The 20,891-nt window shown below is 43.6% G+C and overlaps 1 protein-coding gene across 3 annotated transcripts in view; it reads right to left on the reverse strand.

Annotated features, from left to right (window-relative positions):
- HIPK2 (homeodomain interacting protein kinase 2) overlaps positions 1 to 20,891 on the reverse strand; it is a 177,707-nt gene that overhangs the window by 16,657 nt on the left and 140,159 nt on the right. For 2 of the 3 annotated variants that reach the window (XM_058531200.1, XM_058531210.1), the window contains 5 exons: positions 19,396 to 19,603; positions 18,338 to 18,459; positions 10,580 to 10,722; positions 7,621 to 7,800; positions 4,683 to 4,964 (listed from right to left, as the gene is read on the reverse strand). In XM_058531200.1, the coding sequence (XP_058387183.1) occupies positions 4,683 to 4,964; positions 7,621 to 7,800; positions 10,580 to 10,722; positions 18,338 to 18,459; positions 19,396 to 19,603 (935 nt within the window). The remainder of the gene's footprint in view (positions 1 to 4,682; positions 4,965 to 7,620; positions 7,801 to 10,579; positions 10,723 to 18,337; positions 18,460 to 19,395; positions 19,604 to 20,891) is intronic. The other variant, XM_058531220.1, reaches the window with a different exon arrangement.

Consider the following 20,891-nt stretch of genomic DNA (forward strand, 5'->3'; position numbering starts at 1 on the left):
GATGGCTTATTCAGCACGTGTAGACAGTCAAACGCTCTTCTCATCAAAATAATTTATAAATATTTAAAATAAGATCAGTTCTACCACTTAATCCTGGGGGATCCAGAAAAGTAACTCTTTAGTTTGTTTTCTGCCTTTAGGCCAGTTCTCTAACCATGACCATAGGCCCCCATAGTCCAAAAGCAACTCATTGAGAAAAAGGAGGCTGCTGGGTCTTTCTTGGCCTCCTTACTTTAAAAAATCTTCTCAAAGACTCAGAAGAGCTGACTTCTGCCCTTCTTGCTGCTAGAGCTCCAGCATTCTGATGAATGCCTGGCACCCTGTCAGCAGCTAGTGTCTGACACCCTGGACTCCCCACAGCCCTGGCCTGGTGCCCACACACAGTGGGTGTGACCATGTGCCTGGGCATGGCGGCGATGGTCAGAGGAGGAGGAGGGAGAAAATTTATATTTCTTGAATTAATGACTGAAGAGAAATCAGTGTTTGCCAGTGATTAAGATGGCCATTTCTTCAATGGCATGGGACCCGAATCCCAATTCTGCTACTTAGAACCTTTATCAATTTGGGCAAGTCACATACCTTTCCTGGGCCTCAGTCTCCTCATCTATCAAATGGGACTAGAACTACTGGCCTTGTACACCCCATCAAATGATGCATGAGCCAGTGCAGGTGAGGACACCTGGTGAATGTCATGGTTCCCCTCCCCTTTAATTCACTGGCTTCCAGCTTGCCCCTCATGCTCTGGAGCCTCCTTACAAGTAGGGGTTGCTGACCATCTATCTGCTCTGGCAACTCACGGGGCCACAGGGTGGGGTCAGGAATAATACTTTTGCCTTGGCATTCCTCTAAAAATTCTCAGCTATGTCATCTGGTCCTGGAGATTTAGTGACACCCTCAATTAGGTCTAAACACGTGGGTTGACCATTATTTGTCTCATGTCGGCTCTAGAAGACACTGGTGATGGAGGCGCTGCTGTGCGATCCCACGCCCCCATCCCCGTGAGCATCATCAGCTCCCTGCTGTGTGAGGCTGTCACATTAGGGGAAGTACTGAGCATTTCTGGCAGAGCTACAAGGCTAGCCCTGGGCGTGAGCAGCAAACAGGAACTGAGGTCGGGAACACAGCAGATCAGAATCAAGATGCTCAGGGTGTAGGAGAAATCAGGTTTGGGAACAAGAATGATCAGGGTCATGGAGGGCGGTCTCTACTGTTCAGACTGGAGCACTGACCGGCTAGAGAAGCTTCCAGATGGAGAGTGGCCGAGAGGCACCCCAGTGGGCTGTGCTTGGGGGCACGTGTTTGTTTTCCCAGGACCAATGCTTTCCCATGAGCTCCTTAGTGTCTCCTGACAAAGCTGACCACCCCCATCGAAGAGGAGACCCTCAAATCCCCCTTTCCATTCGGAAAGTCTGTTCGTAAGTCCCATTCTTCCTTGCTCTCCCTCTCTCTTTGATCACTGCACCACTGTGCGCTCGATCCTATCCCACCTCTGAGGCTCTGCCCTCCACCTGATAAACAAATGGCAAGCAACAGGATATATTGGAGCATATGAGGAAGCCATTTGGTGTAAAACTAATTCAGCCTGAGCTTGTTTTTCCAAAAGGGGCTGTTGCCTTTTAACATGCATTGTATATATGCTTTAAGCAATTAACATGTCCCAAAGACAAGAACAAATGCCCTTAAGACAACGATCCAACTTCCCCCACACTGGCATTTCCTTAAGGATAAGATTTCTCCCTATGCTAGGATTTGACTGCTGTGCTCATCCTGTGGCCACCCAACTTGAGACAACAGGCCTGCTACCTGCCGTGCCCATCGAGACAGGAGATCTGATACCTGCTGTGTCCATCAATCACTGTGCTGACAGGGCAATCTGACAGGGCACTCTTGTGACTATTGTAAAAGGGACATTGCAATCATATGTGATACATGCTCTTTAACGGTATATAACCGCTCTGTACACCCCAATTCTTTGGTGCCCTTCCTTCCTTGGGGAAGGCAGGCCCCGAGCTATATGGTCCTCAAATTTGGCTCATAATAAACTCATCCCAATTTTGATTTATAGATTGATTATGGATTATTTGCATCCACACACCTCTCTCGCTGGAATTTGCAATCTTACCTTCTCTGCTGTTGGTCCACACCTGGCCAGACCTTTGGCCTTGAAAGGCCCCCTCTCCTCTGCTATTTCCTCAAGCTATTTTCCCTTCGAATCTGCACAGTTCTCTGCTGGTTTTTATGGGACTGATATTCTGTTTTGTGTTATAATGATTTGTACGTGTCTTATCTTGCTCATTATCCTGCAATCTCCCGAGGACAGAGACTGTCTACCTTATTTATGTAACACCTGCAGTTCCTAGCACAATATCTTACACTGGTGGGGCCAATAAATATTTACTGTGTTAAATTTTACGATAATTCTGATTTCTAAGAATGAGCAATCACATTTCCCTCCCGTTTTTTTCTCATTCCAAAATGTCGTCACAATAATGTGACCACATTACACAGTGGTTTCTCCATAAATAAAATAGCTACTGGTTTCTGTTTTATCCTACTCAGACTCAAATACGCTTTCCTGTCTTCTTGGGTCCTAAAACACTTTTTTAAGGCAACAATCATTTGATCTCTCCAGAAAACCTTATCATCTCATTCTGTGAGCTTCCCATCACAACTGCTGACAGTCGAAACCCTGCACGATTACTCTGGTCTCAGCCTGCAGCTTCCTCCTTTTGGTGTAACGTCTCTGGTACATTTCATTATCCTGGGCAGGCAGGCAGTTCCCTGCACTTTTCATCTGACGAAGCTCTGGTACTCAGGAGCCCAGTGTCACTATTTGTGGCTGCTCCTCACACGTGCACCTGCCCATCAGCTCCTTCCCTGCCCTCCCCTAAGTGGTCTCTTAGAGTCATTTACAACAAGGTCTTCACACGCTGCCAAGTCCTCAGTTCTGTCTCTCTGGGGCCAGGGGCCTGCTGCAGAAGTCTGTGCCTTGGCTTTGCTTTGCGCTCCCAGCCCTGGCTGCTCTGGTTGGTGGCGAGACGACTCCTCATCCTCCTTTTCCTCAGGCATGCTATTCAGTTCTCTCCTGAGCACGTGTCAAGCCTGCGTCATTCCAAATCTCATATCTCAAAAATTATATTCCAATCTAGTCAACTGTCAGATGTTTAAATTGCTTTTGCTTTTTTCCAGTTGTGGCAAAGGGCTGTGTGAGGCTGCTCGGCTCATCTTATGCCCAATGCTACAAACGTGTGGACTGGCCGCTCCAGGCCAGTGGCCAATCTGGGGCTGGGAAGAGCCTTTCTCTTTGGGAAGGGCTGGGCTGAGCCCACAACATTCCTGGGCTGGGGGGCATGAGGCACTGGGGAGGACAGAGTTTTGTCTCAACTTGGGGCTCTTATTGAAAAGGAAACTGAGGCCAGTTCTGGAACAAGCAGGTGGGGAGTGAAGCACTGAGCCTGGTCTCCCCAACCCTGTGGCCCCTCTGGCACCCGGCACGATGCTAGGCCCAGAGGTGCTCCGTTGCATTCTTCTCTGAGGCACAGTGATGATCAGGCTGAGCCATGAAACAGGGAAAGAGGACACTTGAATGAGACATACACTGGCCCTATCACCAAAGAACGAAACAAGATACGGAGTCCATTATAAGGATGGAAGGGGACGCCCCGTGCAGGAACAGCTATAGTGAGAATGTTTTAATCAGTCTAGCTGTACATTTTGTAAGGATTTCATGTGCGGGGATTTACTACCCAATCAAAAGGATTTGTGATTACTAATTAGTAACATTGTATCCAATCAAGAATTAATAATCAGGGCCTAATTGCGAATGTTAAGCTTCGCATCTGGTCACAGGAAGCTTGCTGGAGGGTAGGCCTTTCTCCTCTGGCCCTCGGTCCCAATGCGGGGAGCCAGCAGGTTGGGGTCGTGAGGCTTTGGGATCTACAAGGCCCCGAGGCCCCTGGGGGTGCAGAAGGCCAAGGGAGCGACTGTTGTGGAGGGAAGTTCCAGGGGCTCATGAGGAGCCCAAGCGCACACCGCACTCTGCTGAAGCCTGGCTGGAAAGCGTAGAAGAGGCTCTGGCACCAGGATTAATAGTCTTGCAAATATAATAAATATTCCTTCCTTCTCCTCAGGAAGCACACAGAGAGTAAAATGGGTTCTTGCCACTTTGGAATAAATAGTAACGCTCTCTGGGTGAAGAGCCAACTGGCAGTTTGAAAGATTGGGTTAATCAGACACAGGGAAATTTCTGATTAATTGGACAATTACTTCAAATTTTGAGAGAGCCAAGGCGATGTTAGAGAAGTATTCTGACCAACTGGGAATAAAGTCAATAGCCTGAGGCAGAGATTTTTAAGCTTGAAACACACCGGCACTGTGAGCCTGCCTTTTATGGTCTCAAGTCCCCCAAATGTCTAGGGCCTATAACTATTTTTTAAGACCAAAGCGATTCAAAAGTACTTTGGCTTTGAACAATTATGGAAAATCTGTTTGACACTCCCTTGAAATCACTTTAGGACCCTAGGACGTGGCAAAACCAAAACTGAGTTGCCAGGAGAGAGGAATCATCATGTCTGATGATAGAAAGTGGCCCAGAGCCACAGACAACTGTCACTGTGCGTCGGCAGCACACGGCGCACCCCGTCCTGCTCCCTCCTGGAAGGCTGAAGGTGGCATGGCCTCACCTGGTGGGGGCGTGCTTCTGTTCCTCCTCCTCATCCGTGTCGCTGCTGATGGTGATGACGCTGACCGTGGGGCTGGGCGTGTCGGGAATGACAATCGTCTGCCGCTGCCGCTCCCTGGTGGTGCTGGAGGCCCCGTCACCCCACCCGCACGTGACGGAGGAGCTGCAGGCCGGGCTGCTGTGCACCAGGGCGCAGCGGGGAGGCGTGTTCTCCTTGACGCGCTTGGACCTCTGAGGGGAGCTGACAGCCTGTGAGGAGGACACCTCACAGGTGGAGACGTTTCTGTAACGACAAAGCCACACACACTCACAGAGGAAGGCCAGGCCCAGCAGCTCCTTCCAAGGAGCCCAAGTGTCTAGAAACACCAGCTTTGCCAAATCTCCGTTAAAAAGCCAGAGGGCCAGGGCACTCATATCACTCTGTAACTGCAGAAGTGGCCGCCTCTGGAGCTCTTTCTTTCTGTTAGTCACTACACAGATGGGGACAGCAGCCTGGCCTTCCCTGGGCTCTGGTGTGGCTCCATGTGCCTGCTCCCAGCAGGACAGGGCTCTAAGGTGGGGGAGACAGGTTGTGCCCAAGGATGGGGCTAGTCTTGTGGGGCAGACGCAATGCCCGGGATTTCAGGGGTGTCTGCCCCAACGCAGCCCTGTCTTCAGGGTCAAGCCCCAACTTCCCGAGTTCCATCTTGTCATCTTCCCAAACATACGTAGGTCTTGTTCTGGAGGGAGCTGGAGGAAACGGTACTTGCCACATAAAGCTTTGGTTTCTTCGCTAATGGCTGTTTTACTTATTCAACTAAAACTCTCATCTCTTAAGCGTTTCTGGATCTAACATTTGTGACCTTAAAGTTTAGTTTTTCCTCCTTCCTCCTCTGGGAAACGGACATGACCACGGAAGTACCCAAGTGTGTATAATGAAAAAAAAAAGATTTTTCTGGATTTTGTCCCCGAGCCTCATAGGAAGCTTATTAGTCTGTTTGAATTGTAATGAAAAATTGGGAAAACTGCAAGAAGAAAGGTGTGCTTAAAAACGGACCTAAATTTTAATCTTGATTTTGATGGACTCAAAATTCCTTACCAAAATAGCCAATGTAGTTTCCGGTCATGTTAGGGAAAAAATACATTACCTCTTCCCCTCCCCCGCAACCCCTCCCCACCGACTCTTGCTGACCTTGCTCGTATTTATACAGTGAGAGAACAAAGCCAAGTTGCAATGAAACTTAAGACTGATATGTCTCTAGAGATTCTAGCACCTTCTAGCTAAAAGGAAGGCAGGAAGATGAAAATTATTCTACAAAGGTGGGTTTATTTAATTTCCAATCTAGTTACTGTTAGATACGTTGCTTGTTCCTTTTTGGGGGCTGGTAATAAATTTTTCCGATACGATTGTTCCACTGTTTGTCTGTACCATAAACCTAAGTATTTGTTACTGCCAGTATCTTATAATTTTGAGATTATGTTTTCACTACTCCAGCAGTTAAAAATACCTCCACTTGGAGTGTTAAAGACAAGTATGCCTCGCTGCACCACCCGACAAGGGAGACCCTTCTGGTCTTTTAGACTGTTTTGCCTAAGGCATTGGTCTTAAAAATAGGCAAACGCATAACTTTCACTATAATTATACTGATCTTGAAATGCACTGGCAATAAGCCTTCATAAAGCCAGCTGGGTGGTGAGTGGGCACCAGAGAGGGACCTGGCAACAGGCTGGGAGGCTAAGAGTTCCTAATGCCCCTACTTGCCAAGGTGAGGCACGAAGATGCTAAGCTCAGCTCAGGCTCAGCCCACTGTTCTGTGTGACCTCCCACCTGGCTGGGCATGACAGAGCAGAGGATAGAGATGGTGGCCTCTGTTGCCACCCAATCTAATAATGACATGGATGTGTCATCACAGGGCTGCCACAGATTTGAGACGCATTTCCCCAAGTTGTCAGAAACACCCAAATAAGGAATCTTTAAGAAGGATGACAACTTTAGGGAAGTCAGCTTTTGTATTAATTTTTGAATGAGAATGAAAAAAGGCAGGCCTAATTTCTGGTGCCTGTATTTTATGTACTGGACTCCTTCCTCTTGATTAACCTATCCTAAATAAGGATTAATTGCCTCCAAGGCAGTGCCACTGGACAGAAATGTGGGAGCAATTCTGCAGCCGCACAATCTTGATCTCAAAATTTTTTCTTTTGATTTGGAAATCTCCTTTTTTTTTAAAGTCAAGTTTATTAAGGTATAATTTACATATAGTAAAAGTCACCCTTTGGAAGTGTTTGATGAGTTTTGACAAATGTACAAGTAACACCCAGCCACCCAGATACAGAACTTCTTCATCACCCTGAACAGTTCCCTCCTGCCCCTTCCCTCCTACCCTGGTCCCTGGCAACTCCTGATCTGCTCTCTGTCCCTATAGTTTTGTCTTTTCCAAAATGCCATATAAATGAGATCATACAGCATGTGGCCTTTTGCTGATCTTAATTTTTAAGAGTTCATTGAGATGAGACCGGATTTAAAGGGAATGGGAAAGATTATCCTTCTGCTGGTTAACATCTGGGATTAACCAAAGTTATTGCTTATATTTAAGCAAGCAGCTAAATGAGTTATATTTCTGACTTTACATTCCAAACAAAGCACATTTCTCTACTGTTTTTTTAAAAAAGTTATTATGGTTTCCAAAGTGCTACTTCAGAGGTGAGTCTGAGTGTTTTCTAGAGAAGTGGAAGGGGATGGAATCGCTCAAGGCCCAGGTACTGGACGCTGTGATTCCAGGATCCCACCCTTTGGGTGCTGGCAGGGCTGGGAGGAGGTGAGGCAAGAGGCGGGGCACAGATGCCAAAGTGAGTTCCTTTTTCAAATCCTAGCGCTAGCCACACCATGCCAGGGATCCAGACCACATGCTGACACTCCCCTCCTGGGGTCTCTCTCTTCCAGGGCGACTCTCACCACCTACCTCGCAGAGGACTGGTGCTGCTTACTCTTCCGGGAGGAGGTGGTGCTGGTTGGTTGCTGCCGCATCACGTGGGCCACGCCCACATTCAAGGGCTGGGCTGCTGGAAGGGTCACATGTCCAGTCAATAATGCAGGCTGTTGCATGATGGGATTGTAATGGCTGCCATGAGCATGTGTGTTCCTGGAAGGGAGATGGGAAAATAAGGCCCCTTATTAGTTTTATAAACACAGAGCTTCTTTTTAAGATAAAGGTTCCTCCTCAATTACAAGGCAAATTAAAACTAAAAGTTGGTTCTCACTAGCCCGTGGGGTTGTTGAAGAGATGAGCCCAGCCAGGCGAGCTCCTCCTTTGCCAGGTGCAGTGAAGTTGAAGTGCTGTCCTGATGGACTGGCAGGAACATACACAATTTGTTGGTGGGTGGGAAAGAGGGCATTGCAAGTGGGAAGAATGCCAAGTATGCAGGTTCAGCTCAAGCTCTGGGGAGAGGAGATAAATATTCCCTCCAGCTTTTAAAGTCTCCAAACAGGTGACTGCGCTGAGCATTTTATTTTAGAATTTACCAAGTGCCTTCAGTGGGTTATTCCAATCTGTGAGGTAGTCCAGATATCTTAGTATTTTATACCATTTTATAAACGAGGGAATTGTAGTTTATGTAAAAAAAAACTTCAAAGACTGGGAGCTGTATGTTTCTGGCGTTAGGCAGTGTTAACATTCTTTTGAATTCTCTCAGTGGCTAGCACAATGCTCAGGCAGGTAGCAGCTGATCAATTAATTATACACTTGCTGACTGAACAATCAGATTAACTGAAGGTTGACTAGACATGTGTAAAATTTGGTATTAAATCAAAATTAATAACAGTCAGACACATGTTGATATGGAAATACTGGCAGCCGTTATCCTGAAAATGGCTTATGTTCCAAAAGTTCTTATGATCTGGGTTGTATGAAGCTCAAAGATTTGTTTTCCCACAGAAATATTAAAAGTGGTGATTAATTCAGAGACTTGCCCATAAAAGCCCATTTAACACATAATAAAATTAAAACTTAAAGGATAATTCATATGAATTTTTAAAATATTATAAATTATCTTTGCAACTTCGGGAAAAGGATGAATAGGGAAAAAGTAGGCAGGCACTTTCGTAAAGATTTTGACAGAGTCTTTTGGACATTTACATGGACTTTAGAAATTGACGTTATGGCTTCTTTACTTTGTTGTTGCTCTTTCTTCTGCAGACTTGGCACAAGTCTAGCGTCGGTACTTCTCTTTTGTTTATTAGCCATCATTATGGATGCTCTTTGGCCCACACATGAAATGGAGAAGAGACTGGAAAGAAAGTGTGTTGACTTTAAGTGTTTTCTGTGGTAACCAAGTAAGGGAGGAGAAGGGGAGAGGAAGAAGAAAATATACATGAGTGAGTATGTGAGGACTGCTGAGATTAAATGACCTATAAATGCTGAAAGCAAAGGAAAAAAGGAGTACAGCATGTATGGTCTTTTAGGAGAAAAAGCGGTTAGTAAAAAACAATTGGTCAAACAGCTTTCCACTTGGTTGCTGTTCCTAAAGAGCTGGAGAGGGAAGGCGATCTCACTGAGCATGAACCAGTGTGATGGAGGAAGCGAAGGTAACAGATTTATTTATTGTCTGTCATGTACCAGGCACTGGTATAGTACATGTTAAATACAGGCCAAGTGCTTTGTATTGTATCTTAATTTAAACCTCCCAACAATCCTATGAGATACGCATCATCATCCCTACTTTATTGAAGAAGAAACTGAGGCTCATGAAGGTTAAGTAACTTGCCCCAGGTCATGCAGAGCCAGGACTGAACCCAGTTTTACCTGGTTTGAAAGTGCTTCCAATGAGTAGGGTGGACTTGGGGGGGTACTGTTAGTGGGAAGTGAGTGGGGCTGTGGGAAAGAGCCTATGTATTCTCTTTTTTTTTACAAGTCAGAAAATTAAATGGAGAAACAGAGGAGGCTGCAGTTGAAGCCTGACTGGAGGCTTCTATCTCCACCCCTCTATGTTTTACTGAAAGCTCTCAATTCACAATAGCCTTTTAGGTCAGAAAAGGAGCTGCAGGGGAGGCTCCAGGGTTGGAGTCTGTCAGAGGGTGAGGGTTGTGACCTGCTTGAATGTTTGGGCTGAATGAGAGGCAGCCCAGAGGGCCATGGAAAGCTGGGACAACGTAGAGGGTTGCCACTTAGCTCTGCACTAGTGAAGGGGGGCACTGTGGTGGTGTTGGGATGGGGTGGGTGGGAGGTACAGGAAAAGTGGAAAGTGGCCATAAAAACAATAGAGCAAGGTGTCAGTGAGGAAGCCGGTGAGTAGGATGGGGTGGGGTGCTGGGAACAGACGCAGGGGGGATGGCGTGCTGGTGGCTGTCAGCTGGATGCCTCTGGGGTCTGTGGAAAGTGGACTTCAATCTATAAGATATGACTGTTAACTGAAGAGAGACACTCAGCAAACATGCCAGAGCTTACCATTCCAAATAAACCCCATTCTGTCAAGCCTTCCTCTGGGAGGTCTGATACGACTCCAGTAGGCCCATGTCTCAAAACACCTCGAGAACACTTTCTAGAATTGCTTAGCAGCCATGGGGACTCTTCTGCATTCTTTCACTGGTGACAAATCTTTGTTTTCTGGGAGTGGAATTTAATTCTGAGAAACAACCAAAAATCATCTAGAGCCAAGTGTGCTGAATTACATTGGTGATCAAATGATATAACCGATTTTGGGGTTGAAAATGACAACTGACCATAAAGTAATGAAACTGATTTTCCTGTGTCCTGGTATATTTATTTAAAAATAACCTCTCATCACACTGTACTCATATTCCACATATATTCTTTTTAATTTAAAAAGCTTTCTACAAACCAGGGTATTCAGGTACCGTCTAGCCTGCAGCTCTCTGGGTCAGCGGTGGACACACCTCCCACACAAGCCTACTTTCCTGCTTACCTCCAGTCGGCCAACTGCTGGGTGCCTGCCATCGTCTCGGGAATGACAGTGGCGTGCTGCACCGACGTGTGTGTGGCCACTCCAGTCAGCTGCTGCCACGCCGGGGGAAGCAGGATCTGCTGGGTCCCACTTGGCCAGGCCTGCTGTAGAACAGAGGATGTTTGCAATCACCATGTTTGCAGTCACCATGTTTGTTAATCACCTGATCAGCCTGCATAAGTCAAGCACTTATTCTGTGCTCGAGGTTGTGCTAGACCCTCTGATGGGTGTGTGAATGGAGACCTGGTTTTTGGCCTCAAAAACTAAGTTAAGGGGAGATAAAATTAACATATATGAACTAAATAGAAGATAAGTACAGGGGTAAAGAGTTGTATGGAAGGGCTTCATTCGTGTTGAAGAATGATTTATTTACAAATTTGCTCTAATGAACAATGCTCAGTGCTTCTAAAAGTTCATTTGTTGATTCATTCTGGCACACAATTATGTGCATGAGATTGAGGTAGTTAAATTGGGCCATACAAGGGTAACTCCTTGCCCTCAAGAAGTTTTCCATCTAGTATTCTTTATTTAATAGTTTACTTTTTGTTTATCAATTAGAATCTAGAGTTCCAACTTGTATTATCTTCTGACTCTAAGTTAACCTAATTCTGAGATCAGCAAATATCTGGTACTTGCCTGCAGCTGAGAGCAGGCAAGTGTGAAGTGAAATTCTTAGCCGGGACCTTAAGCTTAATTAAGAATTACCTCAACTCCTCAGAGAAAAAAATGAGACATAGAAAGTTACAGCTTGATTCTTCATAAATATTAAGCTTTTTATAAGAAATCTAAAATGAACTTTCTTGATTCCTCCTTGGATAGATTTACTGGTGTGTGTGTTGTGTTTTAAGCTCTCTATATCCTCAATCACTTTTCTGCTTGCCCTTGGTTATTAAATGATTCAGACTGAACACAGTTGTCCAAAGTTGGACACTTAAAAAAATGCCATTATGGTAAAATCCTCTTGGGCAGGACAAGAATTTAAAGATTTGGGATCTTAGTTCTCTCTCTCTCTTTCCATCAGGCTGGATACGACTAACATTGGGTAATTTATATAATGTAGTGCTCCACCAACTGTGCATATGTTTAATGTGTGTGCAAAGAAGCACTCTGTAAATGGATTACAAATTTGAGTCAAGGCTTAATAAACAGTGATGTATATAAAAACAGTATAACCATATTTTAGAGCTGGGTGGACGGTTCACCTGGTCCATCCTTCTCATGCTGTAGATGAGGCCCAGTGAGATCTCCTATACTTTGCTGATATTGCCTGTTTGCTTACTGATCTGTTTTGATATAGGCAGAAAGTTCAGGGACCACACATTATAAAGTAAGTGCTTAAGAAATATTTGTTGATAAAATTAAAGAAGCAATTCTACCAAGGCAATTAACAATATTTAATTGTATTTCAGGTTTACTGAATTCAGACACAGTAAGCAGAAAAATAATTTAATTGATTAAAACAGTTATGAGCTCAAAATGTTAAGTCAGTAACAATTTTGTTGGCAGTAAGATTTCTACTGGATTTTATCTGGAACTCATTTCAGATCTCATGAAAAGCGTGTGTTTTGACAAATATCATTTTTAAATAATAAATCTTGATGTCAAGCTAAGCACATCGTTTTTTTTTTTTCCTATTTCCCTAACATGGATATTAACATTTTACCTCAAAGGGATAGAGTGAAAGACTGTTTTTGACCTCTTTCACTGACTGATATGTTCAACTCATTTGAGACGACACATCATCAGACATTTCTGTAATTTATTTTATTACTACTTTATAAGATTGGAGCTAATACTTCTTGATGCATATCGTGTGCCAAGCATAGAGCTATGACCATAAATAGATCTCTTACTTCATCTTAATACCCGCCCTTGAGGTAGGGACTATTATTTCCTCCCATTTCTCAGATGAATAAACTGAAACAAAGAGAAGTTAAATAACTTGCCCAGAAATATGGTAAACTAAGCATATATACTTATTGCTCTTTCTCTCTAAACCCAACTAAAATGATAGTGAAGAAAAAAAAAATATATATATATAGATCCATAAGGACAAAGAGAACCCGGGAGGGACAACAACAGTTAAAAAGCCAGAAAAGAGAAGGGCAATTACTGAGTGAGCAGACTGAAGGAATCTAACGTCGTCTTATTAAACCATGAGGTTCCTTCACCCCAGTGTTCCCAGATCCCTGGTATGTAGGCTTATACCCTCCCCCCACCCCGCTTCCCTCAAAGCAGGAAGCCAAAGAACTCTCTCTAGGGAAACTGGCTAATCTAAGTGGAAAAACCACGGATATATTCGAGGATCAGGGGATCTGCCAATGAAAATACTGGGCTCACTCCTTATCAGCCTATAGAGAAGCCCACTTTCAACAGTCCCCTCACTACCCTCAAGCTTTTCAAATAGTTTTTTAGTGCTTCAGTCTTAAATATGAATGAACAGCCAAGGATCAACAGATATTAAAGGAAGCTTCTAAAATGAAAGAGACTAAAACAAAAAAGAAACTCAGAGGAAACCAAAAAACAGTGTAGGAATCACAAGAAAGTTTCCAAAAATCTAGAATTAATGTCCTCACTGAGCTAAAAAAATAATATATATATATCTCCATGAAACAAGATGATATATAGGAATATATATCTATATATCCATAGCTCTATTCTGGGAAGAAGAAAGAACTCTTGGAAATGAGAACTATGACAACAGAAACTTACAATTCCATAGGAGGTTTAAAAAAAAAGTTGAGAAAAAGCTCTTAGAAAGCACAGTTTATAAAGAGAGAAAACAGCGGGAAAAAGATATGAAAATCATTACATCAAGTCAGAAGTATCAACACCTAATTAATAAGAATTACATAAAGAAAGAATAGAGAAAATAGAGGGGAAGAAATTAACAAAGGAAAAATAAAAATTTCCAGATTAAAAGGGCAAATAGGGTGTCCAGGACAATGAATGAAAAAAGACCCACAAGAAAGCATGTAGTTATGAAATTTCAGAGCACTATGGACAGGGGAACTCTTAAAAGCTTTCAGAAAGAGAAAAAAAATAACAGACACTGAACTTCTCAATACTATGCTCAGCACATGAAACACACAAACCTCTTATACCTCTGGAAGAGTTTGGTGTTGCATAATAATAGATACAGAGGAAACTAACCAATGAAAAGATGAGACAACCATTAACTCTAGGAAAAATAAATTGTACAGGAAAGGAAATAGAATCGTAGTATTTTATGAAGCTCAGCTGAGAATTATATTATATAATATTGATAATACTAATAATGTAAATAATGCAAAGTGGTTGAATAAAAAAATTATATGGGAGGAATGGAAGAAAGGAAGAGTGAGTGAGTGAAGGAGAGAGTGCACATGTGAGTGCCCTTGTGTGTGATGGGGGTGGAGTGGGTTAGACAGCTAAGTCTTCGTCCTCCACAGTAGGAAGTCAACTGATACCTAAAATGGAAAAATCAGTGAAGCAGTTGAAGCATGTTATTTGGAAACATCGAATTAAGTAACAAAATAAAATGGTTAAAAATTATTGTTTTTGGGGAGTGGAAATTGGGAACGGCATAGCACAGGAGACTACTATTTTCTTATAAGTTTGTGGTGGCATTTAACTTTAAAAATTATGTATATGTATTACTTTGAAAAAGAATTAAATTTAAATTAAAACATAACTTTTCCAAAGTCCTACAGCCAGTAAGTGGTGGGGCTGGCATCTGAATGTGGGCGATCGAATTCCAGAGCCCATGCTCTCAGCCAATACACTCCCTCTGTTTATGGAGATGATACACAAAAATGATGGCCCTACTCAGGATCAGGCATTGGTGGTAACTGCATAAAAGTGGTATGAAAAAGTCTTCCTTATTCATTAATATCAGGCACCAAGCAAGACAGAAGCAGACAGCAAGACAGAATGGTTAGAAAACTGGTTGCTGAAAATGTTACCAGATGAGGTTTTGAGTGAGAAGCATTGAAGTTTTGTATTTTGAACAGTTTAAAGAGTTCAAGCCAACAGTCTGTCTCTAGGGAAACATTTAAAGGGGTTCAGGTGATATGAGGTGATTGGCTAGAAGAATGCAAAAAACTTCTTCATGGAAGGGTGGAGTCTACAAAATGTGGCAAACAGAAATCTCTACCTCTTGGGGAGGCTCTGAATTTCTCTTCCAGTCTTGCTAGTCAAAGGGGGTTTTGGATCCTGTCATTTGAAGAGTGAGATAAGTTCAACACTGTCGCAACCTAGAACTGTACTTCCCATTTTTTCAGCTTTACCTACTCACTCACGATTTCTGATGGTGGTCAAGATGCTAGCTTGGGCGTGGAGCTTGGGAGGATAGAGGTGACAGCTCCTTTTAGGCAGTACCGTAAAAGCTTTACTGCTAAGGTAATCCATAAAGATCACTCTCATGTCATTGAAACAGGAGGGTGGCATTACACCCTCTCCTTCCACGCGAGCATCCTCCGGGTGCCCTAGACAGACTGTTTCCCTTTGAGGGACATGTGATGCTGCTAGGAGGTGGGGAGGAAAAGGTCAAAGCAAACAAAACTAGCATGAGGAATGGATTCAAAAGACTCCATCTCTAAACTTTCACAAATAAAACCCTTGAAAAGGTTTAATATTTAGATAAAAAGAACAGTGCCAACTTTTTGGATATATTTAGAGTAAATAACAGTATTTGGAGTGCCTCTGGCTGATACCTATAAATTTACCCCAAGAAAAATGAAGGCATCAGTTTAAATGTATAATTATTGCTTTTTTATAGCCACCATACTAGTTTTATAAGTTAGCTTATTTTTGTCCTTTGAAGGGACCATTTAAAACTATCTAGGAGAGAGCGCCACCTTCGTCTAACATATGGGCATAGATTAAGTGACAAGCAGAGAGAGAGGAAAAAAACAACCAACAAACATAAAGACGCAATTGATAGCGGATAGGGCAGGAAGTTTTTTACTTAATGTATCTTAGAAGTCTCTGCATGTTAAGACACACGGGTCTACCATGTCCTTTATAATGGCTACATGGTGTTCCATTTTATGTGCACATCAATTTATTTAACAAATCTCCTACTGATGAACATTCAGATTGCTTCCAGCAGTTCCCTGTTATAAACACTGCAGCAATTAAAATCCTTGTTCACGTATTTTTTGTTCACTTTCCCAATTACAGCTTTAAGTTAAATCCACTTGGAGATTTGCAGCACTCTAGAGACTCTTTTTCATGTAAGCAAAAAGTACAGCTCTTCCCTGCTATGATTAAAAGACTGAAACAAATTCAGAAATGCTGAGCCTATTGGTTTCCACCAAACTGAACAATGAATGTCTATTTTAGCAAATAAGAAACGCTAATTATTATTTCTTTCAGAGATGGTTCCTGGCTTACTAGGGCTAAGTGTGCAAACACAAAAAAGGATCTATAATTACTCTCTGAGGTACGTGTGAGTTCTATAGGTTTTGGCTCACAGAGGAGGAGCACTGGGAGACTGGTCTGGATTTCTGCCCCTCAGATAAAGTAGGAACAAGCTACTTTGCCTCTGGAGTGAGCTGTAGTTCTTTCTCTTTCTCTTTCTTGGCCCCTTCTGAACTCTCTACTACCAAACTGTGCAAAAAAAGGAAACTAGAAGGACCAGCGTGAGAGGAAGGAGTAGAAGGCCTACTTTAAATGCAGAAGGTTTTCTGTTTACAAACTTTCAGCAAGACAAAACTGTGTGTGCCACCGGAAGCTGGTGTCAGTGGTCACTTGCAATGTCAGTTTCGACATAAGAACAGAGATGAAGAATGGTTACTATCAACCTGAAACAAGCTGTTCCAGAAAACGGAAGAGATAATAATATCCAACATATTTTGTGAGACTGGTGTAACCTTGACACCCAAATCAGATAAGGATTCTATAAGAAAGAGAAATTATATGCCATTTCTCACTTATGAACATAGATGCAAAAATACTAACTATGGTATTTATGAACAATCCAGTATTTAAAAAAGCATACAGGGCCGGCCCCGTGGCTTAGCGGTTAAGTGCGCGCGCTCCGCTGCTGGCGGCCCAGGTTCGGATCCCAGGCGCGCACCGACGCACCGCTTGTCCGGCCATGCTGAGGCCACATCCCACATACAGCAACTAGAAGGATGTGCAGCTATGACATACAACTATCTACTGGGGCTTCGGGGGAAAAATAAATAAAAAAAAATTTAAAAATGCCAATTGTTCCTAAAGTAAATATAAATTCAATGCAAGTCCAATAAATACAAACCAGAGTTTTTTTGTTTTGGAACTAAAATTCTTATGTAAGAGTGAAGTTAAAATTCATAGGGAAAAGTGAAGGAACAAGAATGGACAAGGAAATTTTGAAGAACGATATGGGAGCAGAGCCTTCCCTACCAGATACTGAGATAAATATTAAAGTTATAATCGTTAAGACAATGCGATATTAGAGAGGCCAGTGGAATAGAATAGAGAGCCCGGAACAGACTTACGCAATTTGACTACATTAAAATTAAACCCAGGGGCCAGCCTGATGGCATAGCAGTTAAGTTCACACTTTCCGCTTTGCCGGCCCAGGGTTTGCCGGTTCGGATCCTGGGTGCAGACCTGCTCACTGCTTATCGAGCCATGCTGAGGCGGCGTCCCATAGAAGAGCTACAACTCTACAACTGTGATATACAACTATGTACTGGGGCTTTGGGGAGAAAAAAGAGGAAGGCTGGCAACAGATGTTAGCGCAGGGCCAATCTTCCTCAAAAAAAAAAAAATCCAAAACTTCTATTCAACAAAAGACACCATAACTAAAGTTTCTTTGGGAACACATTGAGAAAAGCCTTTGAGAACCTACCTTATTTATAAATAACAACATCTAAGTCAACATTTAAGCTGTCCTTGACGCCCAACAGCAGAAATGATTACACAGAAGCAGTATGGCATGGTGGTTAAGATACAGATGCTGGCATCAGACTTTTTGGGTTTGTGTCCTGGTTCTATCACCTAATTGCTGTGTGACTTTGAGACAGTAATTGTGTCTCATTTTCCCTATTTGTCAAATGGAGACAAATACTTTACCGTGTTGCTGTTGGGATTAAATCAATTAACAACTGTAAAGTGCCTGGCATAATGACAATGTATTTGTTACTAAGGTTCCAGTCTCACTAAGGATTGATTACTACTATCATTGCATCACTGTGTTACCTTAAATTTCCACAACACTTTACAAATTCTCAACCACTTTCACCTCTGCAATCTCACTCTACCATCAGAGCACCTATGTGAACACATAATGAAGGTTGCAGCTCACAGCTTCTAAGATCCTGGTTTTTCAACTATAAAATAAAGAGATAGTCTCTAAGGCTCCTTTTGGCTCTTAAAAAAACCAATTCTATTTTACAAGAAAGAAATGTGAGGCAAAGAAATGTTAACCGACTTGCCTTAGGTCACAGAGAGTTATTAGTAGAGTCAGGATTAAAACCTAGGTCTCCCATATTAATTTGCATTATAGAAATTCAATAATAATAATTTCCCCAGACTCTTCCTGTGTCTAAATTTCTTCTTGGAAGTGTAAGCTAGATACTTAGGAAGGTAATTCACCTGGGGATCATTCAGAATATTACTGATATATTCTAATGACTCGAAGTACCTAACTCATTGCCTGGGAGGGAATTAGCGGAGATATATCTCTTTTGTGAACAACATTAACGTGGATAATGGCAATACCAGTAATAATAAAGAAAGAATTACCTGGGCAAGCAGACCTGGTTGGATCTGAAGAGGCTGAGCTCCTGGGGCTTGAGTGACAATGGGAACTGCATTTTCCATTCGCACGGAATAGCCCGCATGCTTAGAGGGAGAGGCCTGCAGTCCTGTTCCGGACAAAGGGCAAGGGAGAGAGGGGCGAGGTGAGTGATGAAGAAAGCCTTCCTAGCCAGCTGTGTCAGCTCTCAACTCCCCTTCGCACTGGTTCCCCAGCAGGTACTGCCTGGTCCTTTGGCTGTCTCCCCTTTAGTTTCTAACTTAAATTAAAAAAAAAGCACAAAAAAACAACCTTGAATGTTGTCAAAGACTAGAAGGTCAAATTAAGGAGTCTGTAAAGCCAACAGTGGGACAGTTACGCTGACAAATTACAAAAGGAAAACAACCGCTTCTGACATCAGGAGAGATCTGTGTATGTCAAAGCTGGGGTGTCGGGGAGGGAACATATGAGCCGGTCTGGAATTGCACTGACTCTGAAACTGAGCAGCCACACTCATGCTTCCACCACGGGGTTTGCAAAACCAAATTCTTGAGCTTTCTGCTTACATTGTAACCAAGTACACAGTCAACCCGAGCTTCTTAGAGTTTTCAAGAGAAGGGTGTTGGGGTGCATGGCCAAAGAATCATTTAGGGTGGACTGGGAGGTTCTTTCCAGACAGATATACATTCTTCACGAGAACTGGGACTATGTTAGCTGTCAGAGACTGGCAGTTTTCTATAGATAAACCACACATGGGCTATTTCATGCAAGGAAACGTAGGAGCTGACATCAGCATAACAATGGGAGCACAAACAATGTGCTTAGACGAAATCACTGGCAGGTGGTGAGAATAACAACAAACTGACTTGGCGCTGAAGCCCAAGTCCTACTGTTTCTAGGCTGGCCACCTCAGGACGCGGGTGCTCAAGTTCACTGATGCCAGTGCTCCCACGGAAAGAAATGAAGAGGGCCTTATTCCAGGGAGGTCGGCATGACAGAACACTGCCAGCGCCCTGGAGGTCGTCTGGTCAGAAGTGGGTGCGAGGCTGTGTCTGCTCATCCTTACCTTGGAAGCCAGGAGGACACACGATGAGAGCTTGCTGGAAGGGGTCAGGCCGGGCACAGATCTGGGCTGCTCCCGTCTGCAGGGGCATGCTCCGCTGGGCCACTGCAGCCATGGATGCCGCTGAGGGCTGGTAGAGTGCAGAGTGGTAGTTTAGTATGGAGACCTCGGGATTGGCTAAGGAAATAGTGGCACTGGTGGAGGTGGGAGCCTAAAGGAATGATGGGGATTAAACAAAAATAAACAAAAATAAAAAATGAGGGAGGTGGCATGTTGGGAGGCACAAATCTAAATCAAATAAATGAACTCAAAGAAGAACAAACAAACAAAAACCAAGAGCAAAAAGCAAAAACAGAGGGGAGTGGAAATATAGTTGAAAAGTCTCAGGGAAAAGCAGGCACCTGCAGCCACACGAGACACAGAATCACCTTTGGTGCTTATACTCAGGCCTGTTCCTATCATTTGGGGGACAAGGACGAGAATGCAAACGGATGCCTGCATACCATAAGTCTAAATACTGCAAAGTTAAAAATTAGGCTAGAAACTATTTATTTTCTGCCCTTCTACTTTGACAAATACACCTTCATAACAACCTGGGAGGCCAGGTGTGAGTTCTGGATTCCTGGATTCCTTGGCTCTGCACTGAAGCATGGTGATGGGGGACAGCTGAACCCCTGCCTTCCTTCTCTCCCTGCCCCAGCTCTGTCCTGCAACTTGAGGGGCTTTGGGTGCACATACATGGACCTGCCAGCCCACATGTCCAGGCTCTGTTCACACTTGCCTCCCCTTGGGCCGGGTGGTGTAGTCCACCCTTGGGAGGATGAATCCAGGAGGCCTTTGCAGGCCCGGGCTCCCAGGTACCCAGCACTCAGCATGAAGCACACGTACTGGAGGAGGGCCAGAGTAGGGCCTGGAAGGGGCCCTCTTGCCCAGGTCTAGGGGCAGTACTGTTTACAGATACCCTTAGGGGGCTGCAGAGCACAGTTATTGCAAATAAATATGCTACAGAAATAGGCAGGGAGAGGGACCCGCTGAGACTGGGGTTACTTGTTTGAGGTCGGTGCATTCTTAATGCTGGTGCTCAGCTACTAAGGCTGGAAGGCAGAGAGAAAAGATGCTAGTGGGTCTAGAGAATTTAAATGGAGATGGCTTAGACAAATATAGAAATTATGCCCTCATTTCTCTTTCAGAAAGAGACATCATTTGAGACTGAACTTCCATGTGAAGCAAGGCTGCAGAAGAAAAACAAATTCTAATTTGGGAATTCTCCAGTTTCACTCTTAGTCTTCTTCACACTGATCCTTTAGCAAGAGAGGTGGAGGTTACCAATGGCCTCTAATTCATCATTGTTTACAAAAGGTTTTACCACTAGAGTTTACAAGGACTAAAGAATAAAGAGGAAAAGAGCCACAGGATATCTTGGACACATACAAAAATAGAATGTCAGGAGGGGTATGTATGTGGGTCAAATTTGATAAAAAGAATAAGGTCTCGCTTTA

The sequence above is a fragment of the Diceros bicornis genome, chromosome 3, assembly GCF_020826845.1.
Source record: "Diceros bicornis minor isolate mBicDic1 chromosome 3, mDicBic1.mat.cur, whole genome shotgun sequence".
Lineage (NCBI taxonomy): Eukaryota > Metazoa > Chordata > Mammalia > Perissodactyla > Rhinocerotidae > Diceros > Diceros bicornis.